Source organism: Callionymus lyra, chromosome 16 (assembly GCF_982586985.1).
Source record: "Callionymus lyra chromosome 16, fCalLyr1.hap1.1, whole genome shotgun sequence".
Taxonomy (NCBI): domain Eukaryota; kingdom Metazoa; phylum Chordata; class Actinopteri; order Syngnathiformes; family Callionymidae; genus Callionymus; species Callionymus lyra.
Genome location: NC_141833.1, coordinates 4120262 through 4135619, shown reverse-complemented (window position 1 = coordinate 4135619; position 15358 = coordinate 4120262). Strand labels below are relative to the sequence as shown.

The following is a 15358-nucleotide window of genomic DNA, read 5'->3' as shown; positions in this document are numbered from 1 at the left end:
ATCAGCAGGGTGGATTTCTACTGCATTACGGTTCAAGATATGGAAGCGAGAGAGAGAATCTAAGTCAGTGGAGCTGATATGGGAGATCCTTGTACGAGCAAGGTAATGTTTTATATTTAACATTTGTCTGGCGTCCGATATGAAACAGGACTTATCTATGGACAAAATGAATAGAAGGAATGAATGAATGAATGAAAACAAGGTGAGCGTTTATATGAGAGAACAGATACTTCTTTTCGCGGAATTCAATAGTTTTCTAGAAGCTTCTATTAGTCTTTTTGAATAGATGTCTACATTAATAAAAATAAAAAATCGTAAATACAGCGGTACTACTTGATCAATTCCAGCTGCATGATCGGTTCTGCGCATTCACGGAAGCGTCATTTGTTTGGTGACGTCAATACAGCTACTCCATAGGGACAAAATGCACTGGCTGCTATTATCGACATGAACGATTTATCCATGCGTTTTTAAACTTAATTGAAAAGCACAAGAGGTTATTTCTAACACGCTATCACTAGGTTATAGACATAGGTTATATTTTGTGCATAAGCATGTTATAACTAAAAAATAAACCTTTAGACATTAGATGGAACCCAGGTGGGGGGTTATTGCATTAAGAAATTAAAAAAAAATGTCTCACAAAAAAACAACAAGCGTAGAGGTACCTTACATAGGAAACCGCCAATTTAATTTATTTTTTTAAAGCGATAAAGCTCACTGTCTGCGATGCATGCGCCTACAAACGTTACCGGAAGTACAACATTCACTGCGCTGCAGGAATGTGACAAATGACCCGTGATCGCTATAACAGGGGGGGATCACTACCTGTTATGATGTTTCTTGGTATATTACAGTCGTTTTATGATATAAATTATTGCTTTAAAGGGTGTTATAACTATGTAATTAAAGTTTGGATGATTGTAAAAGCATGGTGCGGCCGAAATATAAAAGATAAAAACGACATAGTCACTGCAACTCCCCTCCAAAGTTGTAGAAATGTTCTGGTCCGAAGCGCGCACAGAGATTTGGCGCTTGAGTATCTCCTGCTCTCTAAGCTCTACAGCAGGAACTCTCACGCTCTACAGCTTTTTAGTAAACACATAATTTACATTCATGGACAATCATGCCTGAGGAAGACAGCAAGCAAAACGAGGAACTTTTTAAAGATGTCAAATTTTACATTGTGGGCGACATTGACCCAATGGTGAGGCTGTTTGCTTCTTGTAAGCTAGTGCTGTAGCTCACTGTGTTGCTAGCCTTATTGATTTAAGTGGGGCTCTTGTAGTGGAGCTAACTAGCTAGCCGACGCTTTGCTGTGTTACTTTGCTCTTTTAATGAATAAAACGCTTATTACTGTAACGAGCATATTTACGGTTTACCTGAGCGGGGGTTTCCAACAAGTATTAAGAGGGTCCTTCAGTGTTGCTAGTGTTAGCATTGACATTAGAGCATTTTTTTCGCGCTCGTTACTTCGCGTATTTATATGAGTGACACAAGCGTTTACCAGACATGACATAGGCTGAGTTTGACGTGTGATGAGTCCGTCAATCAAGTTGGTCAGGAGTACTACACCTTTATTCTGCGCAGGCGCACTCACTGGTTCAGGTGACCTGACGCCCTGCACTGACCCTTATTGCTGTATATCCTGGTAACTTGTGTAAGCCTGTTATTTAGCCAGAACGTCTTGTTCACTGAAAATAATTGTTTAATAAATATGATCAGTGTCAGTTGTTATTGATTTATTAAAATGTATCAACTTAAGGGTAGTCAAGTTTAGTTTTCCTAAACAAATTGAGTCAGGCACCACAATGTTTCTTTTTTTTTTTAACTTGCGTTTTTAGAACCTATTGATTTCGAGTGGTCATCCCAATATACAGCCATCAGACAATGAATGCCCTGCTCGCACAATGACAGCTCTTCAACAATCTCAACTTTTTTTGTTCCCAGGTGGTGCAACTTCTTAAATCGGGAAAGGGCAAGGAGGTGTCTTATAATGCTCTTGCCACCCACATAATAGCTGAGGATGGAGACAACCCAGAGGTGGGCGAATCCCGAGAGGTTTTTGATCTCCCCGTGGTCAAGGTAAGAGTAGCAACACGCTTCTGTTTAGTCTTCAAATAATCGAATAGTTTTCAGTAGTGACATTTATAAATGACTGTGTCAGTAAGTCGTCACTATATAGCGGGGTGCCCTGATCAGGCAGATGAATAGAGACACACATGTATAAGAAAAAATAACTTAAAGGCAGCGTTAGTGGTGTTAGAAAATATCGATACAGCAGAACATTGTAACTAAGGCTTTTTTTTATTGATTCAAAAACGCCATAGTACCATACTTAAGTTCTATTCTGGTTAACGGTTCAATAAAGCGTGTTTACATAAGATTAGTGTATTTAATTTTTTCATTTGTTTATTTGTAATGAACATGTAATTATTCACAGTTTTGGATTATTTTTGTTTTGCAACTACTCTTCCGGCCGCTAGATGGCAGTCATTACATCCTTCACAGCTAGAGAAATAATTAAAACCTGCAAGATTCCGGAGATAACTGAGGATGAGATGATACAGTCGACTCCAGCAGCTTACAAAGAATCTAGAGTAAATGGTCAGCGTGCCTGATTTTACAAAATTCTGTTGAGCAAGTTTAATTTGAAACTCGACTTGCATGTATTTTGGGTTTATAAGCCAGACTAAAACATTACAACCAAAGTTTAGTATTTATTGTGATGTACAATTATAACATCCATCAAGAAGCATGTTTGTAGCTCCTTGCTATGGCTTGTTCAGACGATCCAGATAGCTTTGATAGTCTTCCTCGTATTAAAAAAAGAAAATCATAAACTGATCCTCCACATAAAGGTTGGCATTCTAGGAGAATAAATCTTTTTCCACAGTTTTATGTAATTTTGCACTGGCTTAATGAATAAAGGGAAAGTTATATTTGTGATGTGTATGGAGGATCAGCATATTTGAGTCAAAAAAAAATCTGCTCTCAGTAATATTGGTGGAGAAGATTGTAACTATGCTACATAATCATGATGAAACTGTTTATCTGTCATCATTTAATTTGTTTGTTTGGGAAACTATTTTGCCAAGAGTAGTTTACAAGTTTTACATCAAAGTTGAAGAAAACCAATCTCTTATTATTGTCTGTAAATGGTCAGTTGCACTGATGTAAAAGGACAACAATGTTTTTCATTCTTGCATTAGCCTTTACTATACATTGTATCCTCATACAACTTAATTTCTGTTTTTTTTACAGCCTTCCTGGGTGATTCTCTCTGTACGCTGTGGAGATTTACTACCGTATCCTTTCGCTGTACATGCAAGTGTGTGTGACTGATTGAATGTGTGACAAAATGTGATTGATTGTACGAGCAAGTTTTTTTTTTCTCACAAGATGTTGTCCTTGACTAGCTACTGTACAGAGTCACTGGATTCTCCCCAGAACCGGGTCAGATATTCTTTGGCGTCACTGTTTGTCTACCCAGAGTAAGTGTGTGAGCTTAAGCAATGGTTTGACATTATACTGATGTGACACTAATTTATACTTTTGTCTGTTTTTTCTACTTGGCAGCTTCCAGAGGATCTCAACACATTGTGGGCCTTTGTCACATTTTATGGAGGAGAATGTCAACTGAACCTCAACAAAAAAGTCACACATTTGGTGGTGAATGAACCCAAGGGTGTAAGTTAATGGCCATGATACATTTTGTGAGGATATTCCTTCATTTAACATTTGTTTTGGTGGTAATTGTATTGACAATTGAGGCCTATTATTCTTCTTGGTTTTGTAAGACCATTTTATGTAACTTATGATTATGATACTCAAGAAGTTAATTCTCATTTGGTGGTAATTGTATTGACAATTGAGGCCTATTATTCTTCTTGGTTTTGTAAGACCATTTTATGTAACTTATGATTATGATACTCAAGAAGTTAATTCTCATTCAGCTACTTGAAGAAACATGTTTAGTGATGCACGCTTTATTGTTATTATTTAGTCGGATCAAAATGTGAAAGTCACATTTTTGGTTAAACTGTTCTTCAAGTAATGTTGTATTTCTTTCAGGCTAAGTTTGAGTGTGCCCTAAAGCACACTAGCATCAGGATTGTCACTCCAGACTGGATCACAGATTCTGTTAAAGGTAAAAAACTTTACATATGATTGGTTGTATTATCCAACTTTGAACAAGTTGGTCAACAAACATTTTATTATTTTATGTAAACTTTTTGCTTTCTTGTTCATTTCTAGATCATTTTTGCTGTATGATCAGGGTTGTCTGAAAATGCTCTAGTCACCATTTTACCTTTAGGCTATTTACGAATCAAGCAAGATTAAAGTAACTAGTGCTGCACGATTTGAAGAAATTTGTATATATGAATGAAAAATAAAAGAAAAAAAGAGAAAAAAATTGTAACCAGAAGTTTTATTAATTTTATAATAACATTGAAACAGTTTGATTAAAAACATTGTCCTCCGACAAGTGACATGACAACAATTATGTAGGTAATGAGGTATTAAAAAGTATAAGAATATTTCTAAAAATAAATGTTGAATAAATGCATTAGACTTAAAATAATGAAAAAACAAAATACTTACAAATATTAATTAATGAATTTAATTAAAACACTTTTTTATTGTAGCAAGATCATTGGAAATGTTTTTATAAGTGATGTGTATTTGGTGTTGTGCTTAAGACAGTATTACAAAAAATATAGAATGGTGAATTAAATGTTTCAGAAATATGTAAAAGATGTAAGTTTGAAAAAATGTATTTGTGTTGTTAGATTATAGATATATTGTCTAATGTTGATTGGTGTTGTGGTTAAAGCAAAGAATAAATGAAATATTGCTGAAAAACTGGGAAATTGGAAAAAATTTGATGAAATTATTTGATTAATTATAAAATAATTATCAATTGCACAGTGCAGCAGAAAGTTGAACTGTATTTGCGTTAAGCTGCTTCTAGTCTTGAATGTTAACCATCATTTTATTCATGTTTGATTTTCATTTTTAAAGATAAGAGTCGAAAGGATGAGGGACTCTATCATCCGCGACTCACTTATGTGGAGGCCGACGAAGAAGAGGAGAGCGAAGCTGATTCATTTGACCAACACTCAAATGGCAGCTACAGTCCACGTCGTTCCAGGCGCTCCAGTGGAGGCTCTTCCGGCGAGGAGTCGAGCCCTCGAAGACGACCGGGCCCCAAAAAGTTCAACTCTAACTCAACGTCATCGCATAGAAAGCAGGAGCAACGTAGTGAGCGAATGTTCGATGACTCCGATGATGACTCGCTCACAGAAAAGGAGGGCACAAATCTCAACTGGACACCAGCTGAAGTCACGTCTGCACCTCAAATTGCGCTTGGCACAGCCAGGCGGCGCCCTGGACCCCTCGGAAGCAAAGATATCTCTTCTGCAGGCAGTGGGCTTATAAATCTATGTTCAACTGTTTCCAATGTGCCAGGAAGTGGAGGAGTCAACACAACAGAGCCCCGTTCTGCTGCCCTAGGTCACACACCGCAAGGTCAGTGGGCGATAAATGTGAGAATAGGTACAAAGGAAGTAGACATGGATTCAACAAAGCAATAGGTTGTCATGATACCTGATTTTCAAGATGATACTGATCCTCGATAACATTTTCATCACAAAAAGGATTTAAAAAAAAACAACATTTTAAATACATATTTGAAGAGGAAAAAGACTATCTGAGGTAATGCAAACTACTACTTGATTGTTGTAACCAGATACTACAATTAAGTAATGGTACTTTTTAGAGTTTTGATGATTTGCCATAGTCAAATCTCCTTGTTGTTGCTCCTTGAGTGTTTGCTGGGCATTCATAGTAATGTTGATGTTTAAACAGTGATATAATCTGTTGTTTTTAAATGATTGCACACTATAATCTATTATTCTATGAAACATTTACACTACATTAAAATAACATCTTTAAATATATGACCTGTGAAATAGCTCCCACTTCATCATCACTCGGGTGTGATGGAGTTTTTCATCAAGCAGATGAATGATAGGTTAGTAAGTTCATTTAACCTTCCTAATTTAGATTGACAAACTACAACAACATTTTAAGATTGCAAGGTGGTAAATTGACCATATACAATTGTGTACTTTATTTCAAACTCTACAATCCTCCTTTACTTATGAACAGTGACGATTGCATTTCTAAACACTTTGCATTATATAGTTATATCATTGAAAACAGTAATAAATGTTTATTGCAGGTCTGAATCATCGCATCTATTTAAAAAAAGAAAGGTCCAAGTCACAATTTTTCGACAATAATATGTATTACTGGTTTCCTTTTGCATCAAGCTGATTAAATTATTGTTTAACACATTCTTCATTATGTCAAGCGACAGTTATGTTCGTAACATTGATTTTACAGGAGTTCTTTCACTTCCAGGTGGTGTCACTGGATGGAGCCCAGCCGTTCGCACTCTTCGCAACATTACCAACAATTCTGAAATACAACCAATAATGCGGCCTCCTAATGTAGCTCATGTAAGACCAGTTTAATTCTCCTTTTACTGAATATTCCCTTTTTAGTTTCCTTTTGTGTTAAATGTTAAAAGTTTTGCTCTTTTTTCAGATATTGCAGAACCAGACGACCAACCAGACCAAGCCATTGGAGATGCAGACCACACCGACCCATGCTCAGACTCCTCACAGTGCCAATGCTGTTCTTTTTAACCAGTCCAAAGGGGCTGCGCCTCAACAGCAGCAGTTATTGCAGCAGCAACAGACGCATCAACCTGTTCCGCAACAACACCAACCATTGCCACAGCAGCACCAACATCCCCTGCTGCATCTCCAACAGCAACAGCACATGCTCCAACTACACCATCAACATCAACCAACACAGGCTGTGCCACAACATGGGTTTCCGCAGCAGCAGCAACAACAGCAGCAGCAGCAACAACAACAACAACAACAACAGCAACAACAACAACAACACAGACAGCAGCAGTTTCTTCAACAACAGCAAATGCACCAACAGCAGATGTTTTCACAACAGCAGCAGCAACAGCAGCAGCAGCAACAACAGCAACAGCAACAGCAACAACAACAGCAACAACAACAGCAGCATCCATTTTCTCAGCAGCAATTACGACCTCAACAAATATTAAGACCTGGTCTCCAGCAGCTTCAGCAGCAGCAGGCATTGCAGCAACAAATCCAGCAGATTCAACAGCAGCAACGAATGCAGATTTTGCAGCAACAGCAGCAGCAACAACAACAACAACAACAACAGCAGCAGCAACAACAACAACAACAACAGCAGCAACAGCAACATTACCATCAACAACAACAGCAACAACAAAATCAGCAGCTCCACCAGCAACAGCTGCAGCAGCAGCAGCAACAACAGCAACAGCAGCAGCACTTTCTGCAGCAGATGCAGCAACAGCAGGTGCTGCAACAGATTCAGAACCAACAGACCGTACAGCATCAGACTGTGCACACGCAGCCACAGCTGACTCAACTGTCACAGCTGTTCGGACATGATCCTGGTCAAGAAAGTGAGTAACACAGTGCAGAAGGTTTTGATCTTCCTGGTGTCTTTTCGAACTGACTAATTCTGTCTTGCTTCTACATCTAGTTCCTCATGATGGCTTCCTGGTGGGCTGTGTGTTTGCTATTGCTGACTACCCTGAGCAGATGATTGACAAGCAGCTATTGGCAACATGGAAAAGGGTGAGAACAACCCAGCATGTCTGCTTTTTCTTAATCTTTCTTCCTGTCTGCAGGAGTAAAAAGAGAACTGTTAGCTGTGAAATCACATGTATCAACTTCTTCAAAAGGTCATTCAAGCCTGCGGGGGAGCTGTTGACACCACCTTAACTAGTCGATGTACCCACCTGCTCTGTGAGAGTCAGGTCAGCAGCATGTATTTGCAGGTATGGAGTAGTCCCTTATTCGAAGCTTATCTTCTCTACGAGAATTGGATGTCAAATCTTGTAATACTTTTCTCAGGCACTACGAGAAGGAAAACGCTGTGTGACGGCTCACTGGCTAAATACCGTTTTAAAGAAGAAGAGAATGATGCCTCCTCATCGGATGCTACACCTTCCTTTTGCCTTTCCTCCAGGAGCCAAACCCTGCTCTCAGCATGTGAGTCCACAAAATATACATTTTGCTTGTTCTCTCCTGTTACTTCAGAACATATTGTATAATAATAATTTCTTGCAACTTTTCCGGAAGGAAATCATTTAAATTTAAATACTAATTTATAATAAAATAACAATATTTAATGTTTAATTATGTAAAAAAACAAAAAACTTTCTTTTAACAGATAGGTAAATAAATGACAACCCATTTCAAATAATTATAGTAACAGAACAACAATTTCCCAATGAGACCTTAAGAAAATCAGCAGCTGACAAAATTAATAATTTATTGAAATGAGTAACTATAAACAAACATGCAAAAAAAAACTAGTTGTATTTTTGTGTTATTAAATGGTCTATTATGAATTACTTCATATATAAGTTTTCTTGTCACTTGACCAACTTCTTAATATTACCTTTTCTCTTTATTATTTTATTTTGTGCTTTGTATGTTTTCTTGTTGATACTTGAATCTATTAAATCATGTTTTTTTGCAAACAGTTTGTGTTAACAATTTGTCCTCCAGAGAACAGCATTATCTTCACCCTCACACTCTACATCTTTGCTTTCTCAGATAATGTCAGTGACGGGTTTTGTGGACGCTGACAGAGATGACCTGAAATTAATGGCGTATTTAGCAGGTGCCAGGTACACTGGGTACTTGTGCCGCAGCAACACTGTCCTAATCTGTAAAGAGTAAGTTCTGTTACTTCTTTCAATGCCAGTTTTATCGTGATATCTAAGGTTTTTATTGTTAAATAAAACTAATGATAACTCTTGTGACTGAAGGAGAGGCCAGAATAAATTGCTATTTAGAAAATTAGACGGTCATCTCTTGTCAAGTCTTGATTTAATATCCAGTACATGTTAATCTTTTTTTTATCTGCAGGCCAAATGGACTCAAGTACGAGAAGGCTAAGGAGTGGAAGATCCCCTGTGTCAATGCTCAGTGGCTATGTGACATTCTACTCGGCAACTTTGAAGCTCTTCGGCAGATTCAACACAGCAGATACTCCATTTACACTCTCCCTGAACCACTGGTGCCTAACTCACATCTAGTCCAGAACCTGCTAGGTATGTTGTCATTTGGGCGGACTCAGGCTAGGTCTATACATAGACAAATCTAACGATCAAGGTTGAGAAAAACTTATTTTAAAACTAAGTTTACATGGTGGTGAATCCATTAAAGTTAGTGATAATCAGATATCATGTTATGTCATATTCGTAAGCTGTTATGACACTTTTTTAAATGTGCTCCATCAGAGAACAGATTATTATTGGGTTTTTTTCAGACTTTTGTAGCTTCTAAAGAGTTAAATGGAGGTTACTGTTCAACACAGGTGACGCTTGATTTCTACACCACAGCAACAGATTACACTCAAGCAATTGTTCTTATTTACAGTTGTTTAACATTTTTAGATCTATTGTTGAATTTGCATTTATTTTCTAAACATCTCCAACAAGTAGATAGTGAGTTTTGACATGCATATAAGCTTTGGAACTTTGCTTTTTGACTTGTCTAGTCTACACCCCCATGTGTATTTATCTGCTATGATCGAGGTCTTGAATCCATGCGTTTTCTTCACAGCTGCTTGGCGAGTACCAGTCAAAGTATCCTCAGAATCTGTTGCTGTGAGTATGTCTGCTTCATTCTGTCTGGATGATAGCATTTTATTCATTATATTTCGATAGGAAACATTGTCTGGTCCGTGGCCCTCTACCTAATAGATTACATTTATAGAAAAATTACATATTAGCCTTTCCTTCGCTTTTTAAGGTGGAATATATACAATCATCTGGGTCAAGGTTCATCAATGATTTTTATTTCTACCATAATTGAACATAACTGCAGTTTAATCATTTCATTTATAGACCTATGAGTAGGACAGAAATATTTTATCCAAGTAATTTAAAGAGCTGAAGTAACTTAACTAGAAGATTTGCTCAATAAAGCATCAATAGACTGGAAAAATATCTTCACTTTATAATACATCACCACACGACTCCTTCATTAATCTAACCTGTGGGAGAAAAAAAATTCTGGTCTGGCATGTCTGGGCAAGTGTACTATAGGGTACGTTTTTTTGTTATATCAGTATGAATATTTTTGTTATCTGATATTTGCTATGAGATGGATGCAGCCATCATATTCTTCACAAAAGGGTTTCACAGGCAGGACATTGCTGCTAGTAAATCAAATATAGAGGTTAAATTAATGTTAAGTATAAGAAAGTTTCAGATTACTCAAAAAAGTCTAGTAATTCTCAGGATGGTGCTCTGAGTCTCAGACACCATCAGTGCAGAGCTTAACAAGGAATGTTAATAAGCAGATGTGAATGCATCTGCTTACATGGTGAGATGAATATTTTCAGGGAAGCAATGATGACACTTCTCTTCAAGAAATAAAACATCAGTATGCACTATTGAGGACATGCAATATCCAATGTGTGATAACTTTCACAGAAGAAAAATAGAGCGCTATCATCAGCCCTGTGAAAACTTTAAGCATGTTCATACTGTTCATATTCCGCTCTTCTGCCAATATGCTCACATATAATATATAATGTTTATAATAAATGGTTAAAAAAAATGCCATTATCATGTCAACAAATGTTAAGATTCCGTTCTCTCCTCCACCTCAAAATCTAAAACTTAAAACTGGACCTGCTGCAAAACATCGACTGTCTAAGTCACAAGTTTTATTTTACTAAATCCCAGGCTAAAATATTTAGATTTGTACGGGTTTTGGCCTTCAAATTAGCTTTTTATCGTCAAAAGTGATGGCAATGAAAATAATATTAAATTCAATTAATATCTTGTTAATGATTACGTGGTTTGAGAATTTAAGCAGACTTTGGATATAAGTTCAGCCTGTGCTACATGGCTGATAAACATGACCTTTTTTGTTTTTCTTTTTTAGACTCTGCAGCTCCTGCAAAAACAGAAACTGAGTGACTCTACCAACCAACCTGCCAACAAGAAGCCCAGGTCAGTTGTGCAGGGCTGTTGTTGCACCTGAAACACGAGGCTACACATATGAGACACACTTTTCCAAACTTAAGATGTATATATATAGTCAAACTGATAACTATGTTATTGTCAGTTTGAATTAATAACTGCGTTTAGAAGAACAATTGATCAATTGTGGGAATTTGTGTTGTTGCAGATTGGAAGATATGCCCTCACCTGGTATGAAACTGCCTCCAGAGTCCACACCTCAAGTGATCTTCACAGGCTTTGAGCCCACGCAAGTCGAGCAATACACAAAGGTAAAGAATCTTGCACTTATCCTGTAAGCATGTGGACTCATACTCACTATGACAGCTGTTAACTCTCTATTATTAAACTTTTGAAATCTGAAGATTATAAGAGACATAGTGTAATTCTATAATCCAGCTAGTATCTTGTTATTAAAGTGGACATGAACTGATTTGTTCTCTCGCTCTCCTCAAGAGAGTACATGCGTTGGGTGGAGAGGTGGCTGAAGGAGGACAGAAGGCCACACACCTCATAGCCAGTAAAGTGACTCGCACTGTAAAGTTCCTGACGGCAATGTCTGTGGTCAAACACATCGTCACGCCCGACTGGTTGGAGGAGAGCTGGAAGAGCCAGAAGTTTATTGGTGAGTTTTAAATTTGTTTTTTAATATAAAGTAATATTGATATATAATTATTTATCACTTTTGCTTGTTATTTGACGATTGGTGATGTTATATTTAGACCTTCATTCGTTTCCTCTTGCTTTTACGTTTTAATTTAATTTTAATTATTTAATTGCATTTATCTTTTTAAGTAGTGCATTTTTGTCACAAAACACATTTTATAATGATAAACAATTACAATAGATGGATAGTTAAATGTTTAATTAGAATCTTTATTTTTAAATATGAAGACCAAGTATAGTAGAATGTGTGGGGAATATTTTATTCAGTTAATAATTGATCATTCTAATGCATGGCTGATAACATTTGAATTATTATTCAAATATTATATTGAGCAAAACTTTTTGAAGTCAAAGGCAAATGTCTCTTTTATTGAAATAGTTTTAGGGGGAAATAAAATTTGGACTATAACAAAAAAAATTAAAAGGATTTTGAACAAATTAAATGTGAGATCATATCAATTATAAATAAACCATTACATATTAAAGGCATCTTTTGTATTTATTTTATGATTATAGAGCCTTGAGCTTTCCTTTTTTTTAACACTACATAACACTACATTTGCTCTGCATATTTGAGTTAGTATAGATAAATCTAAATAGACTGGAGATAATGAATCAACATCTGCAGATGCATTTATTATCAAAGCAACTATTTTTGACCTTCAATGTTTTGATTAAGATGCACATAAAACATGAATAGAAATAATGACCAAGACATGCTTTTTATTGCAGAGGAGAAGAGCTTCTTCCTGAGGGATGTTGAGGCTGAAGTCTTGTTTTCCTTCAGTCTCGAAGAGTCTCTTAAAAAGGCCAACAGTTCACCGCTTTTCAAGGTTAGTTCTTACCTACATTCACTTGTGAGACTTGTTTCTAGCACTGACACTTCTATTGTTTGAATGTCGGGAACTCGCTGAACATCCCCTTTTCTTTGTGTGGACCAGGGTAAATATTTCTACCTCACCCCTGGGATCTCCCCCAGTATCACTATCCTTAAGTCCATCCTGGAGAGTGCTGGAGGCAAGCTGCTGCCCAAACAGCCGTCCTACAGGAAGGTCATGGAGCACAGACAGAATAAGGTCAGCATCTAACTCTCACCTCGACAACAAATCAGAAAGCAAGCAAGCCAATGAGAACGATGTAGTACACATGCCAGGCCTGCGTGTGGCAGTGTAAGGAGCTGGTCATGAACAAGAATACTGCAATGTACAAAAATAAACGTTTTCATTCTTTTTTTTGCAGATCCAGCAAAAACTTAACCCTGACTTGACAAATTGTGTAATTTGTTTTTTGTGTGAAAAGCAAATTAATATATTATATAATTGTGTATGTTCTTCTGGATTAAAAATCTTCAACTACATATTAAAATGTCACCTACCGCTATTGAACTCATGAAGCATATTTTTCTTTCGCAGGTCCTCCCGGAGATTATCCTCATTTCGTGTGACAACGATCTACATCTTTGTCGAGAATACTTCATGAAAGCTATCGGTAAGATTTGTAGAGAAATGATCAAATGTTGTGCGACATAGAAACTGACCTGACTCTCTCTCTCTTCTTCAGATGTCCACAATGCTGAATTCATCCTGACTGGTGTCCTCACACAGAAGCTTGATTATGACTCATATCCTTTTGACACCAGTGTTTCAAGAGCACATGCTTTCATTTAGAAAAGAATATGTTATTCTTAATGATTTCTCTGTTAATGATTATTTTATATAATAACTATTATAGCATAAACTATATATATATTATTGTTGTGAGTATTGCATTGTACATGGAGGAAAGTAAAAGAAAATTATTTTTTTTATTTTTATTTTTTTATTTTTATTTTTTTTAGAATCCCTTATGGTCTATTTTCAAGCTATTCCAGAGGTATTGATGTAACTTAATCTGTCTACTGAACACAATGTCTGCAGCACATGACTCTAAAGTTAGCATAGCTAAAATTGTCACCAGAAAATTGTTATTTCGAACAAGGATTGTTCAAGTTGTAGTAGAAGAATCTTGATGATTCAATTTGACCTGCAAGAACAGAGTAGTGATAAAAAGAAATGGTTGTAAGCTGAAGCCTCTAAATATTAAAATGCATCTTAAATCTCCAAAAAAAATGTAAAAGGTCATTAAAAAGTAACACTGAATATCATTAGACGATGTTGACAGAATTTATCAGGCACACCTGGTTAGTGTTCTGTGTGACTGAAAACTTAAAGTTATAGCACAGCAAAGGCAGATTATTCAGTTTCAGGTCTCTTACAACAAGTTTGTTTAATTTTAAAAGCTCTTGCGGGCCAGAAAAAAATCTATATTTGACCACCCACACTTGATTCTGACCTAATTTTAAAATAGTAAAAATTAAATTAGGATAAACATGAGGGATATTAAGACATTATGATTAATTTTAACAATTTTGTGTGGGGTGTTACCTACCCACCTTTTAAGTGACACATACAGTGAGTGGGTAACTATCTAAACCAGGGGTGTCCAAACTATTTGTCAGGAGAGCCACATTCGATGAAGAGAAATCTGTTACCATTAATGTCACCTTTACAACAAAGTTCTAAAGTGTGTCTGAGTGAAACGTCCCGAAGCTAACGCCATGATAAAAGTACCTTGTTAGTGTTTGTTGCTTCATCCTCTCTTTTCTTAACTGTCTCACATATAAGTTCACATGATGATCTGGTGCCCTCGAGGAGTGAACTGTACAGACCAGCGTGACTTTTCTACCTTTTTATTTCTGTACATAGACACTTGTTGATTTTGTAGTTTTTGTTACATGTTTGGAAAAAATGAATTAACATTATTTTTGTGAAATGAATGTTTAAATTATGTATTTTAACTCGTTTTCCTTTGGATAAAATGAACGTGTAAAGTTTTCTGCTGCTCTTTGGAATAAAATTGTTCTATTTATCGGTGAGTCCTCTTTCATTATAGATATTGGAGATAATCGTTGTGTTGTGTTTTTTTCTAATAATTGTTTTTATACCTTTTCGCTCAAATAAGGGCAAAAGGCAAGGAATTATGAGGCAAAAGCACCATCTGTCCTCGTTCTCCTTCACTTTCCTTCTTCTCTGTAGTATTTCTCACTGGTTGGTTCTGAGAATTCCTGATAGACTTAATTTAATTAACTAGTAATGAGGGTTTAGGGTACTTACTGGTCTGCTCAGGCTCTGATTGAAAGGCAGATCGCCTGCAGGTATGGGAGGAGTGAGGCTGCCTGGCGAGGAGGGGGAACCAGTGCCCTCAAAATTACAGTAGTCTAAATTAAATACAAGGTCATGTGCTACATATTTTTGAGTGGGGGGGTCGTAAAAGCAGACATTAACCTGCATTTATGGTTTATAGAGACGACTCTAAGTAAAGCAATTGCAGTTAATATTTTGAGTCCTAAACTTGCTCGGAGGAGTTAGAGTATTTACTTTTTGTTCCAGAATGTTCCACAAAGGGTTCCAGTTTGGTGTCAAAGGGTATCACAAATGCAACGATCGATAATCATTTCCTTAGCTCTTTCACAGGAAGTTTAAATGGTAATTGGATTGCAATATTGTATTTTCATTTCGATGC

General features: G+C 36.6%; 1 protein-coding gene across 2 annotated transcripts; it reads left to right on the top strand.

Moving 5' to 3' along the window:
• paxip1 (PAX interacting (with transcription-activation domain) protein 1) lies at positions 1-14691 on the top strand. Of its 2 annotated transcripts, none has more exons than XM_087811146.1 (23): positions 1-102; positions 1951-2085; positions 3265-3308; positions 3431-3494; positions 3580-3690; positions 4075-4150; positions 5026-5532; positions 6430-6527; positions 6616-7546; positions 7627-7721; positions 7829-7924; positions 8001-8138; positions 8709-8830; positions 9024-9208; positions 9723-9766; positions 11055-11122; positions 11301-11403; positions 11588-11756; positions 12530-12630; positions 12739-12873; positions 13210-13285; positions 13358-13422; positions 14458-14691. In XM_087811146.1, exons 1-23 carry the CDS (start codon positions 79-81, stop codon positions 14467-14469), a joined length of 3399 nt encoding a protein of 1132 aa, XP_087667272.1. In that variant the 5' UTR covers positions 1-78; the 3' UTR covers positions 14470-14691. The 2 variants fall into 2 exon arrangements, with proteins under 2 accessions (XP_087667272.1, XP_087667271.1); XM_087811145.1 differs by lacking the exon at positions 1-102 and adding an exon at positions 1067-1207 and having other exon boundaries at positions 14458-14690.
• Positions 14692-15358: the final 667 nt, after the last annotated feature.

Excerpts from the sequence above, each read along its gene's own strand:
- paxip1 (XM_087811145.1), top strand. The coding sequence starts at position 1,127 with ATGCCTGAGGAAGACAGCAAGCAAAACGAGGAACTTTTTAAAGATGTC. Across the intron at positions 6,528-6,615 it reads GGCCTCCTAATGTAGCTCAT|ATATTGCAGAACCAGACGAC; the intron begins GTAAGACCAGTT and ends CTCTTTTTTCAG. Across the intron at positions 12,631-12,738 it reads ACAGTTCACCGCTTTTCAAG|GGTAAATATTTCTACCTCAC; the intron begins GTTAGTTCTTAC and ends TGTGTGGACCAG.